The 14,229-nt window shown below is 40.9% G+C and overlaps 1 protein-coding gene across 1 annotated transcript; it reads left to right on the forward strand.

Annotated features, from left to right (window-relative positions):
- Positions 1-721: 721 nt before the first annotated feature.
- LOC306847611 (hairy/enhancer-of-split related with YRPW motif-like protein) lies at positions 722-5,472 on the forward strand. Its single transcript, XM_079381654.1, has 5 exons — positions 722-973; positions 2,655-2,721; positions 3,053-3,136; positions 3,263-3,344; positions 4,250-5,472. The coding sequence occupies exons 1-5, from the start codon at positions 894-896 to the stop codon at positions 4,858-4,860; spliced, it is 924 nt and encodes a 307-aa protein (XP_079237780.1). The 5' UTR covers positions 722-893; the 3' UTR covers positions 4,861-5,472.
- Positions 5,473-14,229: the final 8,757 nt, after the last annotated feature.

Genomic DNA, 14,229 nt, shown 5'->3' on the forward strand with positions numbered 1-14,229 from the left:
TCAGAGTATTCAAGTAATAGATATGCTGACAAAACATATCTGGACACCTGTGTGAACTTCATACAAGTGTCAATGTACTTTTTTGGGGCCACTGTATATGTGCATGTGAGTCCAAATCCGAGGCACTATTCCCACAGCGTTCTTCCTATTGTCCTGGGAGAGAGGGAGGGAAACTAATTAAAAAGAGTGGAAAAAAGGAGACAGAGAAACAGAGACAGAAGGAAGGAGGGAGGGACAGAGGGGGGTAAAGATAGAGCGAGATGAGACAGCAGAGAGAAGAGGCTAATTGAAAGGAGAGAAATGACAGAGAGAGAGAAAGAAGGGAGGGCTGATGAGGGGCTGGGATGGAGGGAGGGAGTGTGGGAGGGTAAGGAAGAGGGAGCCAAAACTGGCAACTTTGCCAAAGTGCCCAAGTTCAGTCACTTGTGCTGCTGCACCAGAAAGCAGGAGGACGAGTGTAGACAGGGTGACCGAGAGGTAGAAAGGGCCGGAAAAAGCAGGAAAAGTGAGAGAACGCAGAAGAAGGACTGTCACTCTCTGGTTTCAAGTCCAGGGGTTCTGGAGATGTCAAAACACGACTACACATAAAAGAAGAAACAAGTACCAGACTTAGTCAGGAACAGAGGTCTAATAAAGACTCCCAAGCAAGCGTGCTTGTATTGTGGTCAGAGGACAGAGGGAGAAATAGAGGAGAAGAAGGTGGAGAGGAAAAAGAGGAAATAGGGAGGGGCGTGTTCGCATTAGAAGGTGGCTGTTTTCCTTACAGTTGCATTTGAAGGACAGAGGAGGAATCCATCATCTGAGATCATCTCAGATCATCTCGCACGGCTCCATTGCGCCATCGATTCAACAGTCCCTCGCCAGGATAGACGAGGAAAGAGGACCCTGTGGCGATGAAGAGACCTCATGATTACAGTTCCCCAGACTCGGACACAGACGAACTTATCGATGTCGGACAGGAGGACAGCTACTGGTGAGAACTTTGAGTGTACACTGTATTATGTTCTCAGTGGGGATGATATATGGCTGTCAGTCGCTCTACTGTTCATGTAGAGTTCACACTACAACTCAGAAACTTAAGTACAAAAATAGCAACTTACAAAAATACATTTGCTGGTCAAAATGTAAGGTGTTTTTTGAGAACTGCATGGTCGACTCTACATGGGCCTTCAGGGTTGATGATGCACTGTGCTGTTTATAATAATTCATAAAATGTTTAATATTCACAAATCAAGATATATAAATGCTATATGTCGTTATAAAGATATTTGGCATTTTCCAAGATAAGCAATTTTGTTAACACGTTATTTGGTAACACATTTCTGGTAACAACAATTCTTTGTTACATAATAAATTATGTATAATTACAAGCAACCCTAAACTAAATCTATAGTAAGTGCACGTTCTTAATTAATATAACTCAGTGCTTGTAATTACACTGTAGCAGATGTATATTAAAATAAATTATGACTACAATTTTTCATTTATTGCTATTTTTTATTGTGCTTTGCTTGTTGATTTTTTATGATGGTTTTAATGAGGAGCATAGATCCTGCATGTGGGGACAGCAAGGACACGTCCCCAAAATTGTGAAAAACCATAAAATTGTAAATATTGCAACCTAGATTCAGCAGAAAATGTCCTGTTGTTATCTCTCCCTAAGTAGCGCATATCACTGTCATCTACACTACTCCTGATAGTTGAGTACCGTGACACAGGAATTTATGTGAGTGGACACACGTTGTCAAAATCACACATAGGGCCAACGTCAAGCGGGCGGCTGATGGAGGCCCGTAATGATCTTATTTGACTTAGTCTTGAAAGGCGTATCTTCCTATTGCTATGCCACTGACGAGAATTAAGCTCAGCATGCCTTTTCCTCCTCTGTCTGTTTTGCATTTTTCTCTCAGTCATTTAGTCTTTTTGATGCAGTATTTCAATAAAGCTGTGACACAAATCAAGAGCAGACTAAAGACACATGTAACTGGCGTTTGGTCCTTTTGAATTGCGCCCTACGATGACCATTGTTTTCTCATCTTATTGCAACTCTTAACCAGGACGCAAAAAACTCTATATAACAGTTTATTCCTGTAACTAATTTTCTTTTTGAAGTAGACTCTATTCCTCTAAACAAACCGAATGTTTGTGCATTAAGCCTCTTAACGTTAAAAGGAACTACAATACGATATAAAAATAATAGTTCTGCATGGAAGTCGAAGTAAAAGCAAAACAAACAGTCTCATTCTGCTGGCAGAGCGCAGAAAGTGCCCATGCAAACCAGATCCACATTGAAGAATAATACCAAGTATTGATGCGCTCAAAGTGCACGCAAAAGCCACTCTTTCAGCCTGCCCTGCGGATATGTAATCATCATGTCTTTTGAGCTTAAAAAGAAAATGCTTTCGTACGATGCAAAAATCATAACATATCAGCCATCTGACAATAATGTCCAAAAACACGTTAAACCAAAATAATCTTGTTTTCTGTTTACCCCGGCGCTCCCGTGTCTAGCTGTTCCCCAAGACAAATTAGATTGGGTTTGATGATGTGCAACAGCGTTTCTGCGTTGTATTAAGTACAGTAATGACAACAATATGTAGTGACATCAAAGCTTTAATCTGTCCCCTTCCCCGCTCGCTCTTTCTCTTGCTCAGCCCTGTCACTGGGTCCATGTCTCCAGGCAGTACCTCACAGATCCTGGCGCGCAAGAAGAGAAGAGGGGTGAGTTTACATCAGTCTAGCTCTGTTTTTCCCCTTCTTGTTCGAGAACAGACCAAATCTATAATTCGTATATGATCTCAGTACAAGGTCTCTTCTGTGAACACTGGCCTTTTTCAAACCTGCAACATGACCCTCTGCAGCAAGATGCATTTTTACAGTTTAAGCCCTCTTGTCTGACTTTGATTTGTGTTTTCCTAGTTGAATTTCCTAGTATTTTTTCCAAAAATCTGATTTTAAGAATGCTGCAACTAGGCCTCGGCCACAAAAATAATCCAGTTAGCAAATGCTTTCCACTTCAAATTGTTGTTCTGTGTTTAAATTGATTCCACAGATAATTGAGAAGAGACGCAGGGACAGGATCAACCACAGTCTGTCGGAGCTCAGGAGACTCGTACCCAGCGCCTTTGAGAAACAGGTAAGATGCCACAGGCTTAGTCTTATGCTTCATATTATATATTCAAAGCAGCTGACTGGACAATCTCAAATAAAAAAAAAAAACAGTTTTAAAACTACAACCAGTTCCTTCTTCCCACTTGGTCAGGGCTCCTCTAAACTGGAAAAGGCTGAGATTCTTCAGATGACCGTGGATCATCTGAAACTGCTGCATGCCATGGGCGGCAAAGGTGAGAGAAGATACTGAGTGAGAAATTTCAGGAAAACCTTCATGACCTTATACAGTATTGCTCATAATGTGGGTTATGGATTTTGGCAAGTCTATAACCTCATATATTAACTAAAGCACATAACTCGACTCGCATGTTTGTGGGCATGAACCTTACCAACAGCACAGTAACAGCAACTACCTACAACATCCTAGCATTGTAACAGTGATGTTTGCACATTCAGACACCACTGGAATTTACTTCTGAAAAAGTTCAAATTTTATCTTTACATGTATTAAAACTTACTGAATTTTACTGACTTACAGAATGTACTTCTAAAGACTGGTCAAATATCATTAAGATTAATCACAACTGTGTTATTATTTTTTACAGATACTATTGTAATATTTTTTTCTGTTTTAGCACAGTGGCATAAAGCAATTATTTATTTAAAAAATAACATGTTTTTGTCAAATTGCACTTAATATTTTTCACACTATATAGGCTATATACTGTGTGGGGTCAGTGAGATTTATTTTTAAAGACATCTCTTATGTTAAAAAATTATTTACTTTATTATCAAAAATAAAGTAAAAACCGTAATAATGTGAAATATTATTACAATTTAAAATAACTGTTTTCTATTTTAATATATTTAAAATGTAATTTATTCCTTTGATGGTAAAACTGAATTTTCAGCATCATTACTCTAGTCTTCAGTGTCACACGATCCTTTAGAAATCCAAAACTTTTGAAAGGTACTGTAAATGGGTCTTTATGCATAAAAATTTGTTGCTGCTTTCATATTAGGAGGTCCTTCAAAGGGGCATTATTGTCATTGTGGGTGCTCCATGGTATCAAAAAAATAAAACAACAACAACTCTGCCTTGAGTATCAAGTAGATAATTTAAGTGTTCTCTCTATAGGCTACTTTGATGCTCGTGCTCTGGCAGTGGACTACAGGACTCTGGGCTTTCGGGAGTGTGTTGGAGAGGTGGTGAGATACCTCAGCTCTCTGGAGGGGGTTGAATCCTCAGACCCCATCAGCGCACGCCTCGTGTCCCACCTCAGCCACTGCGCCAGTGAGCTGGACCCTCTCCTCCAGAGCCCTGCCGCTCTGCCTTTTCCTCCTTGGGCCTGGCCCTCCTTTCCTCAGCTTGCATCCACTTCATCTCCAGCCTCGTCTAGCCCCTTTCCCCCAACCACCCGCCGGGATCTGGCCCCCCATGCCACCGCCACCTTGCTGGGCTACCCTTCACCGGCCCTGCGAGTGGGATCTTTGAGCACCCAGGGGGCGATACTGAGTCCAGCGCTGACCCCAGTTCGTCGACTGCCCTCTATCCCCGGACATCCACACAGACTTCAACAGCACTCACCTGATGGACACACAATCCCATCCTCCTCCTCCAACTCCTCCCCTCCCCAGATTTCCTTCAGACCCTTTGCCACTCTGGGGTCTCCAGCCCCAGGTCGCAGGGGTTTGGGCAGTTCCAGTAAATCCGGACAGGCTTGGGTCACAGAGATTGGGGCATTCTGAATCAGAAGTTTGGAGTTTATGACAGTCTAAAAGGAAAAAACATTTCTTGGTCATTTGGACTTTTTATGACCACCTTTAAAAGGAGCTACAAAGCATTGAACAATTCAAATTCAAATGTTTTTTTAGTTTTTTCTCAGTTCCAGCTATTATTCCAACTCCAATAGCATTCAAAGTCTCAGAAAAATGGTACAAATGCTGTCACTGGGGCATTACCCTTATAAAAGATATAAGATAAAAGGGTGAATATTAATACATACATTTTACATTTTAGTACACCAGTGACTGCTTTTGTACTTTTTCTGAGAGTTTAGAAATAAAAAAATAAAACAAAAAAGTCTGATTTTGTTTACAAAGAAAAAATAGGAGAGCAATGAAATGGTCTGTAGAATTCAAGTGTAAAATCAAAGGTAAATGCAACTCCCAGAAAGACTGGGCTCAAAGCATTTCAGTGATATTAACTTGGATTTTGAGGTCTAGATACTGGAACTTTCTAGAACTCTGATCTTTTGTCTTTTTTTTTATTAGTGTACTTGTTTACTCTGTCATTTATACATTAACTTGGATTCTGACATGATATACATTTGAGAGATTACATAAAGAAAAATGTCCCTTATCAAAATATTGTTCCTTTCGTTCACTTACTTGTGTGTGCAAGTACATGTAGCTTCCAGAAGATGGCAGCAATAGAACAAAATTAATGTCTTAAGAGTGCCTCTTCCTGAATCACAAAATCAAAGAAAAAGTATTATCAAGGTCATGTCTTTTTATTCTATACTGGACACCAGCTGAGTCCTTTTAACAAAAAGGCCAATTGAAACTCGAAAAAATGTTACAAATTCTGCAGACTACTCCAACTTGCATCATTAGGAAATTTTATTGGCAATGTTTTGTTCAACTGACCTTCCACAGGTTTAAAAAGCCCATTCAAAAGACATTTCAAAAGGGAATAAATATAAAATAAAGTGGCCACAAAATTTAAAGCACAGGCGTACTCACAAACTGACTCTTATCTGAAAGACTCCTCTGGGGGCTATACGAGTAAGGTGCCACTTAGAGCATCTGTTTTCTTTAGCTGTCTCCAGAGACGGTGATGAGAACACTGCATGGGTACGGCGGCCACTCAGTGAAAACATGGTGGCTGCTGGCCCTGATCCTGCAACAGCAAGAGGAAACCAGGCACACTGTGTGCCCTCTCATGCCTCTGCCACCCACTCTCCATCTACAGGCTGTAATTAGAGTGAAACCAAACTAACCCGCTCTCTTCAAAACACACAGGAAACAAAAATGGATCTCGTCGCACACATATCCTAACACTTATATGTGGAAGAAACAGGACACTGTGTAAGAGAAAATGTATTGTATACCCAAACTCAGTTATTAACGCTGACAGGGTGATCAGAACCACAATGTGTAATGGAGGGGTCTTCTATCACCCTGAAGAGAGTTATTTTTTGTTGTAAGAACCTGCTGACGGTAAACTTTTCCCAGATTACACATGCATAATGACCAGATAAATATGTATAAAATATAGATTTAAAGTTGTTATAATTTTGCCTATATATCACCTTAAATTATCAGCTAAGAATAGTCCATTACAACTTACAAAACAATCTGCCAGACAACAAAGATTTACACTGCAACTGCATATTAATACTTAAGTCCACCTACTTTTTCCAGGGCTCGCTGCAGCCCACAAGATCCAAGGGGCGTGGTTGGATCCACATCTAGGGGGTGGAGATTGGTAGGTTTAGAGGTGGAGATGGGGTGGGTTTAGGCATCAGGGCGTGGAGATGGATAGGTTTAGGTAAATGTAAGGTGGGAGGAGTTGGATCTGGATCCAACCACGCCCCCTGGATCTTGTGATCTGCAGCGAGACACTCCTCACTTTTTCAGTCATATTGGTTTTGGAAGTATTTTTCCCATTCATTCTTTTCCTATTGGGTTTTATAAAAAGTCTGTTAAAACGTCATAAGCCATGAGCCAAAGAGCTATGAGGTGAATGCAAATTTGATGCAAAAAATTAACTGAAAATTGAACAAAAAGGTACAAGACGTAATAAGGGACAGAACAATAGCATGACAATCAAGACAAAAATTATGGAGAAATATAAAACTATTGATTTAAAAATGTTTGTTAGAACTATATAACACATTTATTGCAAAATGTGCGTATATAAACAAATATTTAAGTAGTTTGAGTGCTTAGGAACACTGATTGTATATCATTTGCGGTGCTTCATGGGAACAGGCGTTGCTAAAGAGTTTTCTGGCAGAATTACATATGCAATGTAGTTTTCACCAGGAATTCTGGCTGCGAGTAAATAAAAAAATAAGTTGAAATAATGTGGGCTGATGGCTTCAACAAAAGCATTTATTATCAATTAACAACCTTGTCACTAACAGTTGATTTCTTATTAGTAAGTCAGTTATAATTAAATCAATGGGATCTTTATCTTTGGAACCCAACTCAGTGTTGGCTATGCTCAAGACTGATTTTTTAGGAAATATCTGACTGCGACTGAGAAGGAACACATTCTGTGACAGAGGGCATCCATTATGTCTGACTCATAAGAAACAGATCAGCTTCCAGCGACACCACCGGAAAGACAGTATGCATCATTTACAAGACGGTCTCAAATTAAAAGTGGTGTTAACCATGAAAACTGAATAATCGTGTGTTTTACCACCAAAAGGGCAATAAAAACAAAACATCAAAGTGTTGTTCTATGATGATGTGATGAAGATGTGGTGCTTTTTTGATTCTTGGGTTCTTGTTTGTGTGCTTTCCCCAGTTTGAACTTTAAAATGGGCATGGAATGTGTGTATGCGTGTGCTAGACTGTGGTGGGACTGTGTGTCTGTGAGGGATGTGGCGCAACGATGGCAGATTCTCATGCGAGTGGCGTGTGGACTGTGTGTAGAGAGACTCGCGTGTGAGCATGGTGTGTGCTTACGTTAGTGAATGTTTAGGCTTGAGAGTGTGTGTGTGTGCATGTGTGGGTCTAGTCCTCCATTCTTTTGGCACCAGTAGAGTCAGTGCTGCGACCACAGCTTCCAGTATGGGCCACCACAATCACATGAGGCCAGCTTTCCCACGGGGAGGGGCTACAGAGAGAATAAACTCTAAAGAAGGAATATGGCCCACACAGAGGAACAGGCAGGGTAGATATTTTCCTGTCAACATGAAAATAAGGTAGTCTGTATAGAAAAAAAAAAGTCAGTTTAGGACGTTTGATCCGAGTTCATGCTCCTTTAGCCAGTGTATTGTTGCTTTGATACAGTGCCTTCATCTTACCACATTTTACACTATACTATGAAGACTGTGGCTATGTTTCATGTAGTAGGAGAGCCACTCCAGCAAATCAGTTCATCATTGCAAAGTTTGTCATTATAATAACTTCCAATTAAAGCTTCAAACAACAACGAAGACAGCCTTGGGTTACATGCACTCAATTGTAATTTACATTAAAATCTAAGAGCCTAACACACCGGTTTCCTTACAAGATACAGTGAGAGATAACAGTATCTAATCCTCTAATAAACATCATTGCCCTCTACTGGTCATGCTCTGACAAAATCATCTGAATACTAGTGGTTCTCAACCAGGAGGGCTGCAAAATGACTTAAAAATATTGAAATAAATAAATTATTATGAATATACTAAAATAAAGAGTTTAGAATATAAACTATAATCTAAATTCAAATTAATCTAAAAAACCTTTTAAAAAAATTAAACGTATTGTATGTTCAATTTTATTTTTTTAGATTAAATTGTTTTCATAAATAATAAATTGTTGACCAAAGTGTTGTTTTGTCAGTAGTCAAAAGTATTTGCAGGCAAAACCGCCTAAACGGCTAAATAAATAAATTTGAAAAGGATCTTCAATTATAATTTGACCTTTAGTGAGAGATTTATCAGATAATATCATGACAAACTGAGAAAAATGATCTTCACAAAACTCATTTTAACTTGAACTCAAATGAACAGCAGTTGCATCATCAGTGAGACTTGAGGTTCTTGGTTACGCAAAATTAAAATATCAATATTTTTAATGCATAAAAAAGCCTTCTAATATCTTCAGCTTTTAAATAAAATATTATTGATACCACCGATTTATGCACTCACCACTGTCCATGGAGCTCTTAATCCAGTGAAGATAGTGAGAAATGTGTGTGTAAACATTTGGCTTATCAGGTTCTGCTCAGCCCAATCCCCAGCTAGTGATCCCTGACGGGTACCATGTTTATCAGCCTCACACATAAGTAGACCTCCAGAATCACCCTGCCAGTCCAGAGCAAAAAGAAAATGAAGCAACTGTGAGCATCCACAGATGCTGCTCACTAAAAACATTCAGAGTTCACAGACTCATTAGAAGAACAGAGAAAGAACAAGTAACCACCAGAACAAATAATTAAAAATTAGAACTGACACACATAATCATGCCACATTCACTCACTGGCCACTTTATTAGGTACACCTTGCTAGTACCGGGTTGGACCCCCTTTTGCCTTCAGAACCGCCTTAATTCTTCGTGACATAGATTCAACAAGGTGTTGGAAACATTCCTCAGAGTTTTTGGTCCATATTGACATGATAGCATCACGCAGTTGCTGCAGATTTGTCGGCTGCACATCCATGATGCGAATCTCCCGTTCCACCACATCCCAAAGGTGCTCTATTGGATTGAGATCTGGTGACTGTGGAGGCCATTTGAGTAAAGTGAACTCATTGTCATGTTCAAGAAACCAGTCTGAGATGAAATGAGCTTTGTGAAATGGTGGAAGTAGCCATCAGAAGATGGGTACACTGTAGTCATAAAGGGATGGACATGGTTAGCAACAATACTCAGGTAGGCTGTGGCATTTAAACGATGCTCAATTGGTACTAAGAGGCCCAAAGTGTGCCAAGAAAATATCCCCCACACACCATTACACCACCACCACCAGCCTGAACCAAGGCAGGATGGATTCATGCTTTCATGTTCTTTATGCCAAATTCTGACCCTACCATCTGAATGTCGTAGCAGAAATCGAGACTCATCAGACCAGGCAACGTTTTTCCAATCTTCTATTGTCTAATTTTGGTGAGCCTGTGCGAATTGTAGCCTCCGTTTCCTGTTCTTAGCTGAAAGGAGCGGCACCCGGTGTGGTCTTCTGCTGCTGTAGCCCATCTGCTTCAGGGTTTGACGTGTTGTGATGGTATTCTGCATACCTTGGTTGTAACGAGTGGTTATTTGACTTACTGTTGCCATTCTATCATCTCTAACCAGTCTGCCCATTCTCCTCTGACCTCTGACATCAACAAGGCATTTTCGTCCACACAACTGCCGCTCACTAGATATTTTCTCTTTTTCGGACCATTCTCTGTAAACCCTAGAGATGGTTGTGCGTGAAAATCCCAGTAGATCAGCAGTTTTTGAAATACTCAGACCAGCCCGTCTGGCACCAACAACCATTCCACGTTCGAAGTCACTTAAATCCCCTTTCTTCCCCATTCTGATGCTCGGTTTGAACTTCAGCAAGTTGTCTTCACCACATCTAGATGCCTAAATGCATTGAGTTTCTGCCATGTGATTGGCTGATTAGCAATTTGTGTTACCAAGCAATTGAACAGGTGTACCTAAATAAAGTGGCCGGTGAGTGTATATAGACATGAGGAAAGAAACAGAATATTTATTAATCATGTAAAATTATGTTCCTTTTATTTTAACTTCCAATTGAAAATGGCTTATGTTATTGCAGGCATCGTGTCCGGAATTTTGACTAGCTACAGCAAAATACTTTTGTTATATATTTCAGCTGGAAACGTACAAAGAGTTTGTGAGTGTACTTACAGGAAGAGACAGTAAACTGCAGAGAATACTTGCCACTTGTTTGCAATGATGGATCCACCACAATAATGCTTGCCAGGGCAATTTAGCTGTTCTAGTGTAAACTCCCCCAACGCCTTGATTGTGAAGTTGTGTAATTTTCCACAATCCATCTTCCCTGTGACAAAGAAGCATTCAAAATGGCTTTGTTTTCAGAGATTCTGTTAGACAGTTTTCTTTCCATTTTTCAAGATCACGTTCCTGGGATCTTTGAAGAGATGTATAACTCTGCTTTATACAAAAAGCGCATGAAAGTCAATGTCTATTATATACAATGTTGTTCTGATACTCGTACACCTCCAGCACCATGGACAGCAACAAATCAATCAACAGGACCCTGAGGATGACTCCTCTGCCTCCATTTACACATAACAATCCAGTAACAGCTTGTTCTGTCTTTTCACCTAAACTAAAGATCTTGTACAAGAATAAAATCTCTGCATGCTATCACTCCCTTTCAAAAGGGGCATCAGTACAATGCATAAAACTATGTAAGCCATAATATTTTTTTGACTGACTGGGAAGCCTGAAGTTACTCCTTTGAAATGGTAATGCACTTATGGTGTACTTTAGTTGCATGAACAAAAAGACTTTCAATAGCATTACATATTCAACCTTGTCATTCATCCAGTGAGAAGACAGCGAAAAGAAGGTAAAGAAAAGCTGACAGTGATAGACATCTTAAAATTGAAACCATCAAACATTACCCCGCAGTCCGCCCGGGGTGTACTAATACACACAGGAGGCAGTATAGAACAGAACAGAACCGTTTATAACATGGCTGAACCACCACTAGGGTATTTTCTTAAATATGTCTGAAGAGAAACAAGTGTTTTACACAGCACGAAATAGTGGGCTACCTTTAGTGAAGGTGTCTGGTATGAAAACTATGTAAGTCCGTTTCCACCACTGAATAAAAAAATAATAATTGCGACTCTTTATTGCATTCTCTTTCTGACTTTTTTTCTCACAATTGCGAACTTAAATCTTGCAATTCTGACTTTTTGGTGAGATAGCAATTCTGAGAAAATATAATTTCATTATCTGACTTTTGAACTCGCAATTGAGAGATCACATTTCTGAGAAAAAAGTGCAAACTCGCAAACGCGGAAAAATTACAGAATTGTGAGATTATATCTCGCATATTAATTTATCCTGCAATTCTGACTTAATCCGCAAATGCGAGTTTATATCTGAGAATACAAAAGTCAGAATTGCGAGATGTAAACTCACAATTGCGAGGGAAAAAGGTCAGAATTGTTAAATAAAAATTTGTAATTAACTTTTTTATTCAGTGGCGAAAACATCCATGGCTGCATTTTTGGATAGGTTATATGAGTTTTTTCTCTTACTGTATCAGTTTCAAAATCATTCTGATGGTATCCTGACTGACTTCTAAATGGCTTCTGTATCTTTCCCACGCTTCCCGCTAAATGTCTGTTCAAACAGTATATAAGTTCACTGAGTGGGTACGAAATAACGCGAAATGATTGCTTTACGGCAGCAACAAATGAACAGATATTGCTATATTTACGACAGTGATTTCCACTCAATTAACTGTAGGGGGCTCCAAAGTTGCAAAAACACACAAAACTACATTCAGTTGGTTTAAGTCATAGGCCTAATAAAAACAAGATTAAAACAAAACAGTCACGGCTGATTTGACAGGATTACAGTCTGTAAAGTACGTAAATTTTTACTTACATTTTGAAGAAAAGTGCAAAGTCATTAAAAGAGAAAGGATTGTTTTAAACATTTCAAACATTTGTAAACATTCAAATAACTACTGTTCCCTTTCAGTCGGTCACTCCAAGTCACGTCGGTGACTGACGAATTGGGATCTCACTTGAGAGCCCTATCATCTTCGAGTGTAAACTAAACGAGCCAATGCACATTGGCATGCGATAATTGCATCCAGCTGCTGCTCGTCACGGCACGTGCATAAGTAGGCAGCAGGTGCAACGCACATTCATATTTTCGCTTCAGAGCCGAGCAGTTTTATTGTTCTGCTCTGCCTATCATCCGAAGAGGATTCTGAACGAGTCTACGAGCGCTCTGGGAAGAGGCTTCATCAACTGGTGTTGGTGTGACGGCGCTGCAGCGGTTAATTTCAATTTAAAAATTGAACTTTTAATTTAACTCTAAATTAAAGAGTTAATTTCACCCACGCCTTTCTGGATGCGGTCCTGTTATCTGGATGGATAACAGTCACGATCGTTGCCTCACTTGTTTGGGCATTAAGCATGCTGAGGCTACTTTCTTGGATGAGTCATGCTCTCACTGCGGGAGGATGACCATCTCGGCATTGCCGGGATTCCCATACCTCAGGAGAGGTGGAGTCCCCTTATCTATGCCCCGATCTAGCTCTTTTTCTGTTCCGCAGAAGAGGGTTACTTTGGTGAATAGACAGGGTAAACCTGAGGCATAAACCTGCCGAGTAAATCTCCGTGGGCCCCCCATTCCTCTAGCACGCCGCAAAAATGCAAACTCTCTACAGTGCAGAGGATCTCTTTTCTTGGTATTGAGTTGGACTCGGTCAACCTGATGGCACGCCTCGCAGAGGAACGTGTTCGGTCAATGCTGAACTGCTTGAATTCTCTCAAGCGCAAGGAGTGTTGCATCTTCCTGGGCATTGGCGCAAGGCGCCTCGCTGACAGATATATGTACTAGAGTTGCGGGCTGGGAGACTTTTATAGCCTTCATGTAGAGCCAGTGTCCTCTCGTGTACTTGCCTCGAGTAGCCAGTAAAACCAGAGGAACTGCTCGGTGTCTTGCTTGCCGCGCCATTCCCCTTTACGGACCAGATACGTGCGCTTATTCTGCTCTTCAGTTCAGTTCCCCACAAGGCGAACCCTGTGAAGTTCCTCCATCACCCTCGGCAGCTAGATGAGGCGGAACGTCTGGCACCAGGCCTAACACTTATAAGTACGCCTGTTGGTTGACCCCTGTGCTAGGCTAGGTGTCCATATGTTGTCATCCCCACGGTGATCCCGTGTATTATTATTGGTACGGTTCTCCCCCCTTGGTGAGCCCGTGTCTTTCCCTTGGCAGACTTCGCTCTGCTGTCTCTGTCGGTGTTGCCTCTCTCCTAACTGGGCCGGAGCCACCTCAGAGACATTCCATATGTTGTACTGCCCTTAATGCCCAGTCCATATGTGTAATCGCCACATAATACCTCCCTGCAGGCAGGATGTGGATTCTGCAGCATCCCTGGAATGCTTTCCCAGTGTTATCCAATAAGTCTTACTGTATGGGTCTAGTGGAACAACAGTAATAGACTCTCTCCACATAAGCCCTGTCCTATCTTCCGCCCCAGTTCCTGCGGGGGGACTAGGTGGTTTACTAGGGGCACTGGAAGGGGCAGCAATAGTGGCGCTTTGTTAGGGATCCCAATTCGTCAGTCACCGACGTGACTCGGAGCGACCGACTGAAAGGGAACGTCTCGGGATGTAACCCTCGTTCCCTGAGGAAGGGAACGGAGACGTCACATCCCATCACCAC

This window comes from Barbus barbus (genome assembly GCF_936440315.1).
Source record: "Barbus barbus genome assembly, chromosome: 27".
NCBI lineage: Eukaryota > Metazoa > Chordata > Actinopteri > Cypriniformes > Cyprinidae > Barbus > Barbus barbus.

Coding starts and splice junctions, on each gene's coding strand:
- LOC306847611 (XM_079381654.1), top strand. CDS start 894: ATGAAGAGACCTCATGATTACAGTTCCCCAGACTCGGACACAGACGAA. Junction 2,722..3,052: donor CGCGCAAGAAGAGAAGAGGG/GTGAGTTTACAT, acceptor TTGATTCCACAG/ATAATTGAGAAGAGACGCAG. Junction 3,345..4,249: donor GCATGCCATGGGCGGCAAAG/GTGAGAGAAGAT, acceptor TTCTCTCTATAG/GCTACTTTGATGCTCGTGCT.